This window comes from Ursus maritimus, unplaced genomic scaffold (assembly GCF_017311325.1).
Source record: "Ursus maritimus isolate PB19 unplaced genomic scaffold, ASM1731132v1 scaffold_33, whole genome shotgun sequence".
NCBI classification, from domain to species: Eukaryota; Metazoa; Chordata; class Mammalia; order Carnivora; family Ursidae; genus Ursus; species Ursus maritimus.
In genome coordinates, this window is record NW_024425897.1 from 12,121,012 (window position 1) to 12,137,351 (window position 16,340).

The following is a 16,340-nucleotide window of genomic DNA, read 5'->3' on the forward strand; positions in this document are numbered from 1 at the left end:
CATCAAATTGGTGGTGAGTGTCCTGTTTATTTTACTTCTGATACAACCTTCATGATAGCCTGAAATCTGGAACTGTATAGCAGGTGCAAAGAAGCTTCTCTGTCTGGTCTACAGAGCAGTAAATGTCCTGTCCTACAGGACAGAGAATTGGGGGATTCCCCTGGGTTTTTTTTTTTTTTTTTTCCCTTTCTTTTTCCCCCACCCTAGTCCCTAGGCAGTCCTGTGGCTGCAGCAGTGGTAGCACAGCTGCCTAAATCTCTGACCAAAAGCATGAGGAGAATCCTGATTGCTTTTATTTTTCTATTCTATCACCCCTTGGCCCAGGAGGCAGAGCCTAACCTGGTCACTTGCCTGCTAAAAGAAAATTATTAACGTTCTCCATAGACTTTAAAGAAGACTCAGCGTCTCACAACATAATACTCAGAACGTTTGGGGTATCAACTATAATTACTTGACATAGGAAGAACCAAGAAAATCCCAAAGACTTGCAGGGAAAAAGTAGTCAGCAAATGCCAATCCCAGATGACACAGATGTTGGAATTATCAGACAAAGACTAAAGCAGATAGTAACATCATGCTTTAAAAAGTAAGTGTGAATGTTCTTGAGCAATATAGAAGGTCTCAGCAGAGAAACAGAACCAAATAGAAATGCTGAACTGAAAAATACAATAACTAAAATTTTAAAACTCACCAGGTGGGCTTAATAGCAGATTGGAGATGACAAAGAGAAGAGTCGATGAATTGAAAATAGATCACTAGAAATTACCCAGTTTGAGCCACAGAGAGAAGAAAGAGTGGTAAGAAAAAGAAACTGAACACAGAGCCCAGGGACCTATGGGACAATATCAGAAGGTCATGTTTGTATCCTCAGACTCCCAGAAAGAGATCAGACAGCCTGGTGCAGAAAAAAATATTTGAAGAAACATGGGTTCTAAACTCTAAATTTGGCAAAAGACATAGACTTCAGATTTAAGAAGCTCGGAGAATCCCAAATAGGATAACTTAATGAAATCCTCACAGACACATGAAAAACTGCTGAAAACCAAATACAAAACATTTGAACGCAGCCAAGGGGAAAAATAACAGCATGTGAAAAGACAGTTGTTTGAATGACCATGGATTTTAACTGGAAACAGTGGAGAAGAAAAGGAAGTAGAACAATTTTTTAAAGTCCTGAAAGAAAAGAACTATCAGTTCAGAATTCCTCTTCCAGTGAAAATAACCTTCAGGAATGAAGGCAAAATAAGGACATTTTAAGATGAAGAAAACTAGTTGCTCTAACAGAAATATGAAAGAAAGTTCTTTGGGGAGAAGGGAAATGATACCAGAGGGAATCTGGAACTTCAAGAGTGAAAGAAGAACAACTGAAATGATAAATATCTGGGTAGATAGAGTGTTTTCCTCCTAAATTCTTTGAGATATGTATGACAGTTTAATGCTTGTTTGGTGGGGTTTTCAGCATATGTCAGTGTGATATATTTGACAAGGGCAACATAAAGGGGGAGCAGGTAAAAGAAATAATGGAGGTAAGGATTTTACATTCTTCTTTTTTTTTTTTTTTTAAGATTTTATTTATTTATTTGACACAGAGAGAGACAGCCAGCGAGAGAGGGAACACAAGCAGGGGGAGCAGGAGAGGAAGAAGCAGGCTACCAGCGAAGGAGCCTAATGCGGGGCTCGATCCCAGAACACTGGGATCACGCCCTGAGCCGAACGCAGATGCTTAATGACTGCGCCACCCAGGCGCCCCGTATTTTACATTCTTCTTAAGATGGCAAAATATTCTAAGTAGACTAAAAGATTATGCTATAACGCATAGTATAACCATTAAAAACAGACTATACAATGATAGGTGGTCAAAACCTCTAGAGATAAAATGAGATGTTAAGAATTACTCAGATAGCAAAAGATACTTGGAAACATTCCAGAACAGAGAGAAAATGAGAGAAAGAGGAACAAAAACCTAAGGCCCAAACAGAAACTAAACAAAATCAGACTTAAATCCAAACATATTAATAATTACATTAAATGTTAATGATCTAAATGTACCAAATAAAAAGCAGAGATTGTCAGAACAGATTTAAGACCAAAAATGAGCCCTACTGACTCTACGCTGTCTACAAGAAACCCACTTTAAATATAATGATAGAGGTAAGTTAAAAGCAGGAAGGTATAAAAGATACATCCTACAAACATAGTAGAAGAAAGCTAAAGTAGTTATGTTAATATCAAACAAAGTAGACTTTCAGGGCAAGGAAAATTAGCAGGGATAGAAAGGGGCATAACTTGGTGATGAAAGAGTCAGTTTTCCAAGAAGATGTAACGATTCTAAATGTATACACACCTAGCAACAGGGTTTCAAGATACATGAAGCAAATTTTGATAGAATTAAAAGGAGAAAAGGTCAAATCCACAATTCTTAGATATTCAGCAGTCTTCATTTAGCAATAGATGGAACTGGTAGATAGAAAATCAGCAAGGATATGGGGCACTTAGCTGGTGCAGTTGGTAGAACATGTGACTCTTGATCTCGGGGTTGTGAGTTCAAGCTTCACATGGGTGTGGAGACTACTTAAAAGAAATTTATAAAATTTAAAAGAAGAAAATCAGGAGGGATAGCAAACTGAAACCAAAACATCAGCCAGCTGCATCTAGTTGACATTTTAGTGTGCTCTACCCCACATTGTCAGAATACACATTCCTTTCTAGTACATACTGAACATTCACCAAGGTAGACCATATCCTGGGTTATAAAACAAAGCTTAACCAATCTAAAAGAATTAAAATCCTAAGTATATTCTCTAACCATAATGGAATTAAGCTAGTAAAAAAATAATAAAACTATAACTGGAAAATACCCAAATGCATGGAAATGAACAACACATTTCTAAATAATCCATGAGTCTAAGAGGAAATCTCAAGGGAAATTAGAAAATATTTTCAGATGAATGAAAGTACAACGTACTGAAATTATGGGATGCAGCTAAAGCAATGCTTAGAGGAAATTTTATAGTATTAAATTCTTACATTAGAACACAGGAAAGGTCTGGGGCGCCTGGGTGGCACAGCGGTTAAGCGCCTGCCTTCGGCTCAGGGCGTGATCCCGGCGTTGTGGGATCGAGCCCAACATCAGGCTCCTCCACTATGAGCCTGCTTCTTCCTCTCCCACTCCCCCTGCTTGTGTTCCCTCTCTCGCTGGCTATCTCTGTTAAATAAATAAATAAAATCTTTAAAAAAAAAAAAAAACACAGGAAAGGTCTCAAATCCTCAACCTAAGCTTTCACCTTAAGAAACTCTTGAGTTTCTTACTGCTGAGTTTCTTACTGCTTATTTTACTCATCCAAAAAGATGAGTAAACCGCAAGCAAGCAGAAGGTAGGAAATAATAAAGATAAGAGCAGAACTCAATGAAATTGAAAAAGGAAAACAGTAGAGAGAAATCAATGAAACCAAAAGCTGATTCTTTGGGAAAAAAAATCAATGAAATTAATAAATGTCTAGCCATATTATATAAGTAACTGTGCACACAAATTAGACAACTTAGATAAAATGAACCAATTTCTTGAAAGCCACAAACTATCAACCACCTACCCAAGAAGAAAGAGATAATGTAAATACATAATTTTACATTTTAAAGAATTTGAATTTGTATTTTAAAACATTCCATTAAAGAAAACTCCAACCTAGATGACTTCACTGGTAAGTACTGTGAATCGGCTGAAACTGTTGCCATGTAACAATTCAACAGATATGTTTTATGACTTGTGCGATTTGCTGGCTTTGCAATTACGATTATTAGTAGATACTTTTAAGTGTTAGGAATTCACATTTCAAAGTTTTGCACATAAAATGAGACTATTCTACCAAACATTCGAAGAAGAAATAACATCAATTCTACATGATATTTAGAAAATAAAAAGGTAGGGAACATTCCGAAGTCATTTTGTGAGGCCACCATTACCCTGATACCAAACCCAGCAAAAACAGCACAAAAAAAATAGCCCTCGTGAACATAGACACCAAAATCCTCAACAAAATGTTAACAGATTGAACCCGTGTATATATATATATATGATAAATGTATCATAACCAAGTAGGGTTTCCGGATGCCAAAACTAATTAAATATTTGAAAATCAATGTGATTCATCATATTAACAGACTAGAAAAAGAAAACCATCAATCTTGGGGCACCTGAGTGGCTCAGTCATTAAGCGTCTGCCTTCGGCTCAGGGCGTGATCCCGGCGTTCTGGGATCGAGCCCCACATCAGGCTCCTCCGCTGGGAGCCTGCTTCTTCCTCTCCCACTCCCCCTGCTTGTATTCCTTCTCTCGCTGGCTGGCTCTCTGTCAAATAAATAAATAAAATCTTTAAAAGAAAAGAAAACCATCAATCTTACCAGTTGATGCAGAAAAAGCATTTAATAAAATTCAGCATTCCTTCATAAGAAAAAACTTAGCAAACTTGGAATAGAAGGGATTTCCTTAACCTGGTAAAGAGTATTTCTAGAAACCCACAGCTAACACCATCCTTAATGATGAAAGATTGAATGCTGCTGCTTGAGTATCAAACAAGGCCAGGATGTCCACTCCTACCATTCCTATTCAGCATTGCACAAAGGCAAGGTAAATAAAAGGCATACAGATAGAAATGGAAGAGATACCAACTAGTCATAAATAAGATGGTTTCTGTGTAGAAAATCCCAAAGAATCTACAGTAACATTGTTAAAACTAGTAAGTGAGCTTAGCAAGATTGCAGAATATAAGGGAAACAATCAAAAATCATATTTCTATAGATTATCAGTAGAAAATTGGAAATAAGCTAGAAAAACAATGCCATTTATAATAGCTCCAAATTAGAGGCTTAGGAATAAATCTGACAAAATATTCTTGGGATCTGCATGCTGAAAACTGCAAAATGCTGCTGAAAGAAAGCAAGGAAGACCTGAATCAGTGGAGAGAGAACTGTGTTTATGTGTTGGAATACTCGGTAGAGTTAACATGTCAATTCTCCACAAATTGATTTGTAAAATTAATGCAATTCAAAGATTTTCTTGTGGACATAGATGTACTGATTCTGAACTTTACGTGGAAAAGCAGAGGAACTAGAATGGGACCGTTTTGCAAAAGAAGAAGAATGTGGGCAGAATCACACTACCCAATTTTAACTCTTGCTGTAAAGCTCTGCTGAGCTCAAGATCGTGGTTATGAAGAAGAGATAGAGGTACAAGTCCGTGAAACAGTAGAATCCAGAAGTAGACCCACACAAATATGTTCAGTCACTTTTTTGAGAGTTGCAAAGGCAATTCAGTGGAGGAAAAATAGTCTAAGTATATGGTGTTCGAACAACCAGACATCCATGTGCAGAAATACAAACTTCAGTACCTCCCACCTGGTATAAAAACTAAGTCAAAATGGATCATAGATCTAAATGGTAAAACCTAAAAGTATAAAACTTCTAAAGAAAACAGAAGAAAGTCTTTGTGATCTTGGATTAGGTAAAATGTTTAGATGTAACACCAAAAGCACAATCCATAAAAGAAAATACTGGTAAATTGGACTTCATCAAAATTGAAAGCTTTTGCTCTGCAGAAGCTACAATTAAGAGAGTGGAAAGACAAGCCACAGACTGGGAGAAAATACTAGGAAATCACATGTCCAACAAAGGGCTTGGGTCCGGAATGTCTATATCTAAATATGTAAAACTCAACAGTAAGAAAACAACCCAATACAAACTGGGCAAAGACCATATCCAGATGCCAGATAAGCACAAGAAGTGAGATGCTCAGCATCATTGGCCATTAAGGAAATGGCGGGTTAAAAGCACAATAAGACACCACTACACACCTATTTAGAATGACTAAAATTTTAAAACCTGCCAAAGAAACTGACAACACGAGTGGGAAGATGCGAAGCCACTGTAACTCTTACATTGCTGGCTGGAAAACAAATGATAGAGCTACTCTGCCAAAAAGTCTAGTAGTTTCTTAACAAGTTACATACGCATTTACCTAATACCTACATAACCCAGCAGTCCCATTCCTGGATATTTATCCAAGAGAAGCAAAGACTGATGGTTACACAAAAACCTGTATGTGAATGTTCATAATGGCTTTTTATTCTTGGCCTGTGATCAATGTCCTCCAGAAGCTGGGTTGGGACTGGGTCCGTAATCATTGTAGGAGAAGGAAGCCACACCCAGATCTGCCAATACCACCCTGCCCCAGCCCTGATGGTTTTGTGCTAATTGATAATTTGAAGGTGAGCCACCAAAGCCCAAGGGTGCTTTCCCAACCCACATGGAGAGCGGATAAAAGCCCACTCTGAGCTAATTTAGCTCCCTAAAAGTTTTGTCCGTGACTAAAGATCATCAGTTATACTGGGAAAGAATGAAGTGTAGGATTAGTGTGAGCACAGGCTTTTTGCTTAATGATGTCTGGACCTTGGTACCAGAAGAAAATGGGAATATGATTCTTGCTACCAGCCAGGTGTTAGAGAGTTTATAGACAATCTGACAACTTCGGTACCCCCCGAAATAATTCATAATTATGGGAAACTACTAATTGCAAAACGTAAATTGGGAAAATTATGGTAGTGTTCCTTTATCGATCTTACCAGTATTTATATAAACAAAACTTTGGCTTGATTTCTGTTTCAGATCACAAAAATGGACAGCACTTTATAATACCTCAAATGGCAGACAGGTAAGGCCATTGAAATACCAATCAATTTTATCTGTCACTATTATTTCCTTGGTTGTATAGTGTTTAAGTGTATTATACTTTGTATTTAACAAAGCCCATACATTTTTCTCTTTTATGGCTATACAATTTGGAAATAAGACGGCTGTAAGTAAACCACCATGTAAAACTTAAGTTTGAAAGAGTACAAGTAACAAATTTACTAGTAAAATTGGAGTTAGTGATATGGTCACAGTTTTAGCCAGTTGTGACAGTATATTGTGTCTATACGTTATATCACAGTATATTTCTGTATTTTAAGAGAGGATATTCTTTGTCTATAACAGGGATTGGCAAAATTTTTAAGGGCTAGATAGGCTTTGTGGGCCATACAGTCTCTGTCACAGCTTCTCAGCTCTGCCCGTTGTATATGGAAGCTTCCGTGGACATTCTGTAAAGGAAGGGCATATCAGTTGCAAGAAAATTCCATTTCTGGACACTGAAATGTCAATGTCATATAATTCTTCCTATGTTATGAAATAGTTTTCTTTTGCTTTGGGGTTTTTTCCCCCAGACCGCTTAAAAATGTAAAAACCATGCATAGCTCATGGGCTGAACAAAGAAATCGGCTATAATCTGCCGACCCCTGCTCTGTGAGGTTAGCTGAGTTCACAGCGGCGGGAATGAACTTTAAGTCCTTATTTATCCAATTACCTTTGCACAAATACTGTCAAGCGTTTGTGAAACAATTAGCTGCTATTCCAGAGGTAATCTTGCCATTCAGGTTTTTCACATTCTGCGCTTTAATATTTCCTTCTGTCACTTTTTTTTGTTTTGATACTTCAAGACTTATGACTTCTCTCATAAAGGGCCTAGGGAGGAACCATCAATAGTTTTTGTCTTTTAGTTATTCAGTGATTACTTTTCTATGTACCATGTTACATGACTATGATGTTTCTAAAAGGAGTTACAAGTTCTTACATTCAAAGTTCTGTCGCTAACTCTAATGGGCTATAGCATTTTTGTTTCTGACCATGTCCCTGAACTGTTAATTAATGTCTTGATACCTTGGCTATCTTAATGTTCTACAGAGCTCATAAAAATAGTTTTTATTTATTTGCTTATTAGTTCTGTACATTTTCTTAGCAGCCTGGATTTGTCTGAATTGGCAAAAGCTGCTAAGAAGAAACTTCAATCCGTGAGTATCTCTGTTTCCTAGTGAAGTTCAGTATGGGAAACCATGCATCCTGCTAATACCTGTCCTCAGCCCATTACCTGCTGCACCAGATGACTTTGTTTCACACTCTGGGATGTTAGAAAATCCGAAGCAAAGCATCGAGTATGTAGAGAAGAGACAGAAAGTACTATTAAGTTTAGTTGATCCGATTTACTGGCTCGGCTTCAGGTAATGGTGTTTTTCTGTGTCATTCCGAAATCGAAGACTGTACTGTTGACATTAGGGAGTTGTTTCTCCTCCTGAGAGTTCCCCAGTTTCTCTCAGTGTAAAAGAGTGGGACGCACTTGCAGGGATGCCTTCTGGTAGCTACCTAGGACGCTAGGGAAAGACATGAGCTGATGTTGGAGTGGCGAGTGCCGCAGATCCACTCGCTGCCATTTGGGTTCGGGCCACCACCGTCACTGTCTTGCATAGCCATGTTCATCAGAGCTTTTTAAGTGTTTGTTTTAAGTGTTTGTTTTCAAGGGCCGGTGGTCCTGCTCTGGGTGCGTGCCTAGAGTCACCCGGTTCTGCAGGGCCCAGTCTCCCTTCCGTGCGTGTCCCTCTTCCCAGCCTGCCCATCTCAGCCTCGGTCAGGCCCCGACAGACCACCTTCTCTGGGCACGCTTCCTCTTAGTTTGGTCCCTGCAGATGAGGCCTCCCCAGGGTGCTTCCCCAGCCACTTCAACCACCAGATGGCTTGCCTTGGGCTGTTCTCATAGCTCTCTGGATCAGAACCAAGATTCTTAACGTCTTGTTGTGACCTTGAAGGGTGTCATCCAGTGCTCACCGTCCAGTTTTTGCCTTGCTTTCCATCCGGTTCCTCCTGCATGTGTGCATGCGTGTGCACATGCGTGTGCACATGCACGAATGTTTTTAACTATTTCATTTTGGGTGATCACTTTCTGAGGCCACCTTCAGGTCCTCTCCAGGAGTCTTCTCTTTCTGCAGTGTTCTGCTTTCCCAGCTTCTGGCCCTTTTGTCATTCAAGTAGCTGAAATCTGACCACCTTGACAGTATAGGTGGGAGTTTCCCCAAGCCTGACACTGAAATTGTCTCTCCCCTAATGTATGACTTTCTCTTCGTTCATCTTTTCACAGAAGACCCTTTACTAGCACTTCATATAATATTAAGTACTAAAAATTCCAGAAAATGAATTTATCGTTACTAGTATTTTACTGTGATATGAAATAAATGTATTTTATGCAATTTGTTGTGTCTGTGTTCTGTATCTGTGGTTTTGTGTGTCTGTGTGTTTTATCACCTTTCTTAAATTAAGGAGGTCATATGGTAGGATGATTAAGATGACAAGCTTTGGAATCAGCACTAAATAGTCTGTGATTTCCTTTTAATTACTTAGAGTGTATAAGCCAATTTTTATTTTAAATAATTCAAACGTGATTAGTAATACTTAAGCTCCCTTTGACTGACCTACATCTGCTAGGTTGAAAGCTGCATGAAAGTTGGGGTTAGGTCTGTCCTATCTCTAGCATGTGGCCGGCACTACATAAATATGTGGAACGAAGCTGAGTACAGCTCTCAAGAACTCGGGCTCTGGGTCAGACTGGTCAGGCACAGAGCTCATCTCTGACAAGCTCCTTAACCTCTCTCTGCCTTGGTTGTCCTCTCCTGGAAAGTGGCTAATGATCCATCGGCGGCTGCAAATCTGAACTGCTCAGTGAGGATGGGCTGCTGTTATTACTTGCTAACCCCACCCTGTGGTCTCCTCCTCACGGGGGCAGCTGGACCAGTGCCACTTCAGTGTTTATCCTATAATATCTCCCTCCCTAATGAGAAGCTGAGAGAAATACAAGGCTAATATATTTCTAAAATTAGTAAGCGTTAACATTTGGAGAGACTTAACCTTGAATCTCGGGTCCATCACTTGCTGGCTTTGTGACTTTAGGTAAGCTCCTAACTTCTGTGCTTCAGTCTCCTTGTCTGTAAAGTGGGATAATCATAGTTCCTATCTTCGTAGAGGTGTCGTGAGTATTATGTGTTGGTAGTAGCACAGTGCCTGGGATATAAGCCCTCAGTCAGTATTGCTATTGTAGTTACTGAGTAAAAATAACCTTAGCTTGTAGCCCCTTATTGGAAAGAGACTGTATATTTATGATGCAAGTTCAAGTTCCCAGTTCCTCATCACTTTATCCAGCAAAAGGCTCTCGGAGTTTATTTTCAATTATAAATATAAACTAACCACACTAGAGAAAATGTGGAAAATGGACAGGGGGAATCATCTTCACTCACTATATTCTTAATGGATTCGAGCTCAATATTTTGATATATTTCCTCTCATTCTTATTTTATATGCATATCATTTTTTTGAACAGAAGCTCAATCATAATTGCAGAATTTTATATCCCCCTCCTTTTACCCAACAGTGTACCCATTTTAACAACTCCCTTGAGGTCTGTGTAGCCATCATTTTAAATTGCCACATAAAATACCTTCTGGTCAGTGTGTGACTGGATATTTACTGGGCCCCATCTCAGTGCCAGGTACTGTGTGTGGACATAACACAAGAGGAAATAAAATTCAGTGTCAACTAAAAAGTGACAGCCACCAAGCATCAGGGTGTGTTTTATGAGGAAGAGAGTGCAGAGAGCTGGAGCCATCCTGGTGAAGGCTTAGCCTCAACGGCATTGAGGAAGACCCTAACTGTCCTCCCCATCCCAGTGGCTGCCAGCCGGTGTGCGGAGATTGTGTTGCTGGCTGACACTGCACGGTGCGCTGATGAGACAGGCTGTCCTTTGTGGGGGGTGCTTAGTCCTTCCCGGGATTTGGAGGCCTGCTTACTGAAGAATATAGCAAAGAGACTTACTGAAGACTGGGTGGTAGTTTCTGCAATGGCAGAAACTCAAATATCACACCGAGGGTTTAGGATCCTTTCTATTTGGGGGCACTAACAAATGCTCAAGAGCACAAGAGGGGCCTTTAAAGGGTGCTGTCACATGGAGAGTCGAGAACTGGACTCTACATTTCAGATGACTCTGCCTCCTTTGTAGCACACCCCTGTCTGCCTGTCACAAAGGAGTGAGACTGCTGTGGGAGGCAGATATTTCTAGAGGATCTGTACTATTTTGGAAATGTTATTGTCTGTTTAACAGTGGGTATTTACTAAGCACTGGCTTTGGATAAGACATTGGAGTTTAAAGGGTGAATAAGTCACAGTGCCCACTCATTCTCCTAGCGTTAATCCTTGCCCCTTGTGTTCCTGATCTTTTTTTTACTTGCAGCTAAGTAATCATTTGTTTGAAGAACTTGCCATGGATGTGTACGATGAAGTTGACAGGCGAGAGACCGATGCAGGTGACTGAACGTGTGGCTTTCTCTTATAAGTTTCTGTTGTCACTGGGCAGTATTTCTACTGTCCTGGCGATGCGTGTGTCGACGTTTACTTTTGTGTATGTTGGTTTTGGAGTGTGCTTCCCTGAGTCTCCCTCGTGACGTGACACGGGAGCTCTCCAAGAAGCAGTGCCACACCCGTGGTGATAAGATTCTATCTCTGCTCTTTCCTCTGGCTAGTCTGGCTTGCCACGCAAAACCACAGCACCCTGGTAACCGAGACAACTGTCGTCCCCTTCCTTCCGGTCAATCCTGAGTACTCTTCAACACGGAACCAGGCAAGTGGCTGAGTCTGAGAAGTAACCAGTGGAATTACTTTGGGAATGGCTGGTATGGTATTTAATTTTCCCAGGACAGGTATTTTAAATTTTTTGATTGATTAAAGTGTTAATGTCCTTTATACCCGCCCACATACACACACACACAACACAAGGAATTGACAAGAAAAGCAATAAATGTAAATCGAAGACTGGAAAAGAATATAAAATAATTCACAGAAGAAATACAAATGGCTTACAAATGTGAAGAAATGTTTAACCTTTTTAGTAATCCAAGAAAGTAGCCTAAAGGCATTCGTTAAAATTCCATCAATCAAATTAATAACGTAGTAAAGGATACCCCGGGCTGGTAAGGATGTAGCAAAATGGGCTTTCTTATGCTATAGGTAAGAGTTTACATTGCTGTAGACTTCAGAAAAAGCAGTTTGTTAACTGATTTTAAAAGCCTCAAAATTAAGGCTGTCCTTTTCCCACAGGTAATCCTTATTTGGGAATATGTGCTCATAAAATAAAAAGAACAAAGATTTATGCACAGTGATTTTCATCAAAGCAATGTACAAAATAACAGAGCATTAAAAACAGCCTAAGCCTCTGTCAGGAGGAGAAAAGTTGAGTAAACTGGGAAGGCCTTTTAATTGTTATTGATTAACGGTTGTATATAATGATGGAGTCCCAGCATCTAGGCTATAACTTTATCTTGAAATTTTAAAATGTTCTTCCAAATTAATTTTTCATTACTGGGTCTGCTTTAAAACTGAATTGATAATGGGAAAAAAAGCATCAGGTAGAAACATTTTGGTTTTGTTTACAAAAATAAATGCAAGGTGTTATCTAGTTCTCTTATATAGATGTCTCTACTCTATTTGCAAGGAAAACATTGATGTGTGCCTCCCCTAGGCTACGGTGATATTTTGATCATGCTCGGAAGTCTTTGCTTGGGAGACTTGCTTAAGTCTAACAACAGTGTGATTGGTTTTATGTGAATATCCACGCATATATCTTCACATTTGGAAATATTTCCAATTATTTTCTCACTCTCAGGGCAGACAGAAACTCGCTAGGTTTAACGCCCATGAGTTTGCCACACTGGTCATCGACATTCTCAGCGACGCCAAGAGGAGACAGCAAGGCAGTCCTCTTTCTGGTTCAAAAGGTAACTGTTTCAAGCCGCTAAAATTTGCTTCTTTGGCCTTCCAAACCCGACACAGGTATTAAATTTAAAATTATAATTTAAGGGGCGCCTGGGTGGTGCAGTCGTTGGGCGTCTGCCTTCGGCTCAGGGTGTGATCCCGGCGTTGTGGGATCGAGCCCCACATCAGGCTCCTCCGCTGGAGGCCTGCTTCTTCCTCTCCCACTCCCCCTGCTTGTGTTCCCTATCTGGCTGGCTGTCTCTCTTTCAAATAAATAAATAAAATCTTTTAAAAAAAATTATTTAATTAAAGCAGTCATCATGAAAAGTTTACCTTTTTGAACCCTGATGAATTATAAGTATTCCAGTGTTATTAACTGCTATTCAGATTTATCCGATACACGTTTTTTCCTTTTAGATCACCTATCTATCTTCCCTATAAAATTGCGTCCTAAAATTAACCCAGAAGTCTGACTTAGATCTTATTAAAGGGCAGAAGAAAAATCAGCCCCCTTGATTGATACTTCAGCTCTCCTGTTGTTGCTTACATACAGAACTGAGCTCTAAATAATAAAATTTGTTACTGTAAACTTTAGATGTCTACAGTGAGAATTTTTGTGGTTTAAAATTGTAGAGGGCACCGAGCCCTATTTCCGAGATGCCCTGTTGAGTCTTGTTCAGTAGCTCAGCGTCCTGACTGTGCTTAAGAACATACTTCTTCCCCATCTCTGTTAAGGATATACTTCCTGGTTTTTTTCTTGTTACAGAAGTAATACATTTTTAATTATAAAACACTTAAACAGAAGAAATACATACCATAAAAACTAAGTTTTCAGTTAGCGTAGTATTCCCCAAAGACAGTAATCATTAACTGACATTAGTTTGTTCTTGAGTTTACTGGTTCAATCAGGAATAAGCAAATTGTGAGAAAACGTACTAAATTTTGGTGAAGGTGCAATGGTAAGTGTCCATACATAAATTTGAAATCTCAAAATGTATGTACTCTTTGATTTGGTATTTCTATTTCTAGTTAATTTGAGGGGAAAATAGCAGAGATGTTATATGTATATGTAACACTGAAAACATTACAAACAAATGATAGAGTAGTGAGAATCACATATTTGAGCAGTGCAGACTTTTTTTCCCAAAGAGTATATAATGACATAATATGAAATAATAAATTAGTTTTTTAAAATATTTAGTATCCTCTTTCCTTTTGTAAGGAAAACATTTATACACATACATGTGCACAAGCAAATATACCACATTCAGTACTACATAAATACATAATGAGTCCTCATTATTTGCAGATGCCATATTTGCAAATTCATCTATTCACTAAAACCTGTAACCTCAAAGTCAGCACTTTCACGGTAACTTGTGGACATGTGCAGAAAGGCAGAAAATCTGAGTCACCCAAAACACACATTCCCAGCTGAAATTGAACAAGGCCATTTGTATGCCTTTTTGTCTCAACTGTCATACTGTTAACAGTGTCCTTTTTAGGTCTACTCAGTACCACATTTTTATATTTTTGTCCTTTTGTTGGTGATTTTGCTGTTTAAGATGGCCCCCAAGCATAGTGCTAAAGTGCGGTCTGGGGCTCCCAAGCACAAGAACGCTGTGATGTGCCTGACAGAGAAAATGCCTGTATTAGATAAGCTTCACTCAAACATGAGTTGTGGTGCTATTGGCTGTGAGTTCAATGTTAATGAATCAACAGCGTGTATTAAAGGTGTCTGAACTGGGGGGCGCCAGGATGGCTCAGTCAGTTCGGCGTTCAACTCTTGCCTTTGGCTCAGGTCATGATTTCATGGGTTGTGGGATCAAGCCCCATGTCAGGCTCCATACTCAGTGAGGAGTCTGCTTGAAAGATTCTCTCCCTCTGCCCCTCCCCCCACTCACACTCTCTCTTTCTCTCTCTCAAATAAATAAATGTTTTTTAAAAATGGTGTCTAAACAGAAACGCACATAAAGTAAGGTTCTGTGTTGATCGGTTGACAAAGATGTTGTGAGTAAAGGCTGGCCGGAACCTGCCCCTGTGTTTTCTCTCCGAATGGTGGTTCAAGATTTGCTAATTCAGGCTTCATAGCAACGTTATATACCATACCAACTGCAAGTAATGAAGTAGACTCTTTATATGTATATGTTTAGGGAAAAGACTGGAAAGGTATGGACCAAAATAAATCAATGGCTATGACTGATTACCATTAGTTTCAGATTTTCTTTTCTTTCTTTTTTTTTTTTTTTTTTTTTTTTAGATTTTATTTATTCATTGGTCACGGAGAGAGAGGGGGGAGAGAGCACAAACAGGAGAGGCAGACAGAGGGAAAAGCAGGCTCCCCACTGAGCAAGGAGCCCAATGCAGAACTCAATCCCAGGACCCTGGGATCATGACCTGAGCCTAAGGCAGACGCTTAACTGAGCCACCCAGGCGACTCTCAGATTTTCTATATTGAGTATTACTTCTGTAAATCAGGTGATACATCCATTTGAAAAATTTAAATTCCTTTTGAGTAACTATAATTTATCACCCAGATATTACCCATCAAAATATCCAGAAATAATATTGGAAATCAGAGGTCAGCTTGACTTAGTTGCCTCAGAGAAGTTAGAGAGACTTGGATAATTTGTGAAATCTTTTATTCAGAACATGTTAGAGCCTATGGAATCATCCCTGCTTCCCTGTAGACCATACCTTCCTGGTGTGTGTGTGTCCACTGGGTTGTTCGGTTTTCTCCTTTCTCTCTGGCAGTCAGCCAACTAATGCCAGCGTACCTGTTCTTTGAGCACCAAGTTTCTAGGCTCCATCTTAAGAGTCTCCTTTCAGTGACATTACCTTGTGAACAAGTTGCAGTTAAATTGAATCACAGTTGGGGCGCCTGGGTGGTGCAGTCGTTAAGTGCCTGCCTTCGGCTCAGGGCGTGATCCCAGCGTTCTGGGATCGAGCCCCACATCAGGCTCCTCCGCTAGGAGCCTGCTTCTTCCTCTCCCACTCCCCCTGCTTGTGTTCCCTCTCTCGCTGGCTGTCTATGTCAAATTAATAAATAAAATCTTTAAAAAAAAATTGAAGCACAGTTAATCTCCCACTAGTTGTGGCTTTCGTTCCCTGATTTGGAACTACACTCTGTCTCCCGGAATGATGAGAAACTCGGGAGCGTGCCTCCGCAATTGGCACATTGATGAGTGACCCAGGAGGATGCTGAAATGCCTCTGTGCAGTTGATAGTTGGCCCTCTGTCTGGTCCATTACTTGCTCTATGATTCCTATATTGGTGTGAATATAACAGTGTTATTTCTGTCGTTTTCTTTTAGTCTTTAAATGGCTAAACCCAAAAATCCTCCCAGTGGATTTTGGGGGAAAAAGTTTTTTTAAGCCTGAAGAAAAGTTATTTGCTTCTATTGATAGACAATGTGGAGCTCATATTGAAAACAATCAGTAACCAGCACAGTGTTGAGAGTCAAGACAATGACCAGCCAGACTATGACAGTGTGGCCTCAGACGAAGACACGGATCTGGAAGCTACTGCAAGCAAAGCAAACAGGCAGAAGGTGAGGTGACACGGTGCTCGCAGAAAGGGAGAGCATGTTTCTTTTTGGAATCTTCCCTCCTGCATAATCTCCTTATTTGTAAACCACTGTGAAAAGTGCTCTGGAGGTAAAGTTGGGTTTACTACTAGTTTGGGCCAGCAA

General features: G+C 39.7%; 1 protein-coding gene across 16 annotated transcripts in view; it reads left to right on the forward strand.

The window, feature by feature from the left end:
- GIT2 (GIT ArfGAP 2) overlaps positions 1–16,340 on the forward strand; it is a 49,389-nt gene that overhangs the window by 12,004 nt on the left and 21,045 nt on the right. For 14 of the 16 annotated variants that reach the window (XR_005831692.1, XM_040619779.1, XM_040619782.1 and 11 more), the window contains 6 exons: positions 6,656–6,701; positions 7,824–7,875; positions 11,133–11,205; positions 11,422–11,519; positions 12,561–12,672; positions 16,057–16,199. Coding sequence is in view for 15 of the 16 variants with exons in the window: in XM_040619779.1 (XP_040475713.1) it covers positions 6,656–6,701; positions 7,824–7,875; positions 11,133–11,205; positions 11,422–11,519; positions 12,561–12,672; positions 16,057–16,199 (524 nt within the window). In the remaining variant the exon portion in view is untranslated. The remainder of the gene's footprint in view (positions 1–6,655; positions 6,702–7,823; positions 7,876–11,132; positions 11,206–11,421; positions 11,520–12,560; positions 12,673–16,056; positions 16,200–16,340) is intronic. The other 2 variants (XM_040619780.1, XM_040619784.1) reach the window with 1 other exon arrangement.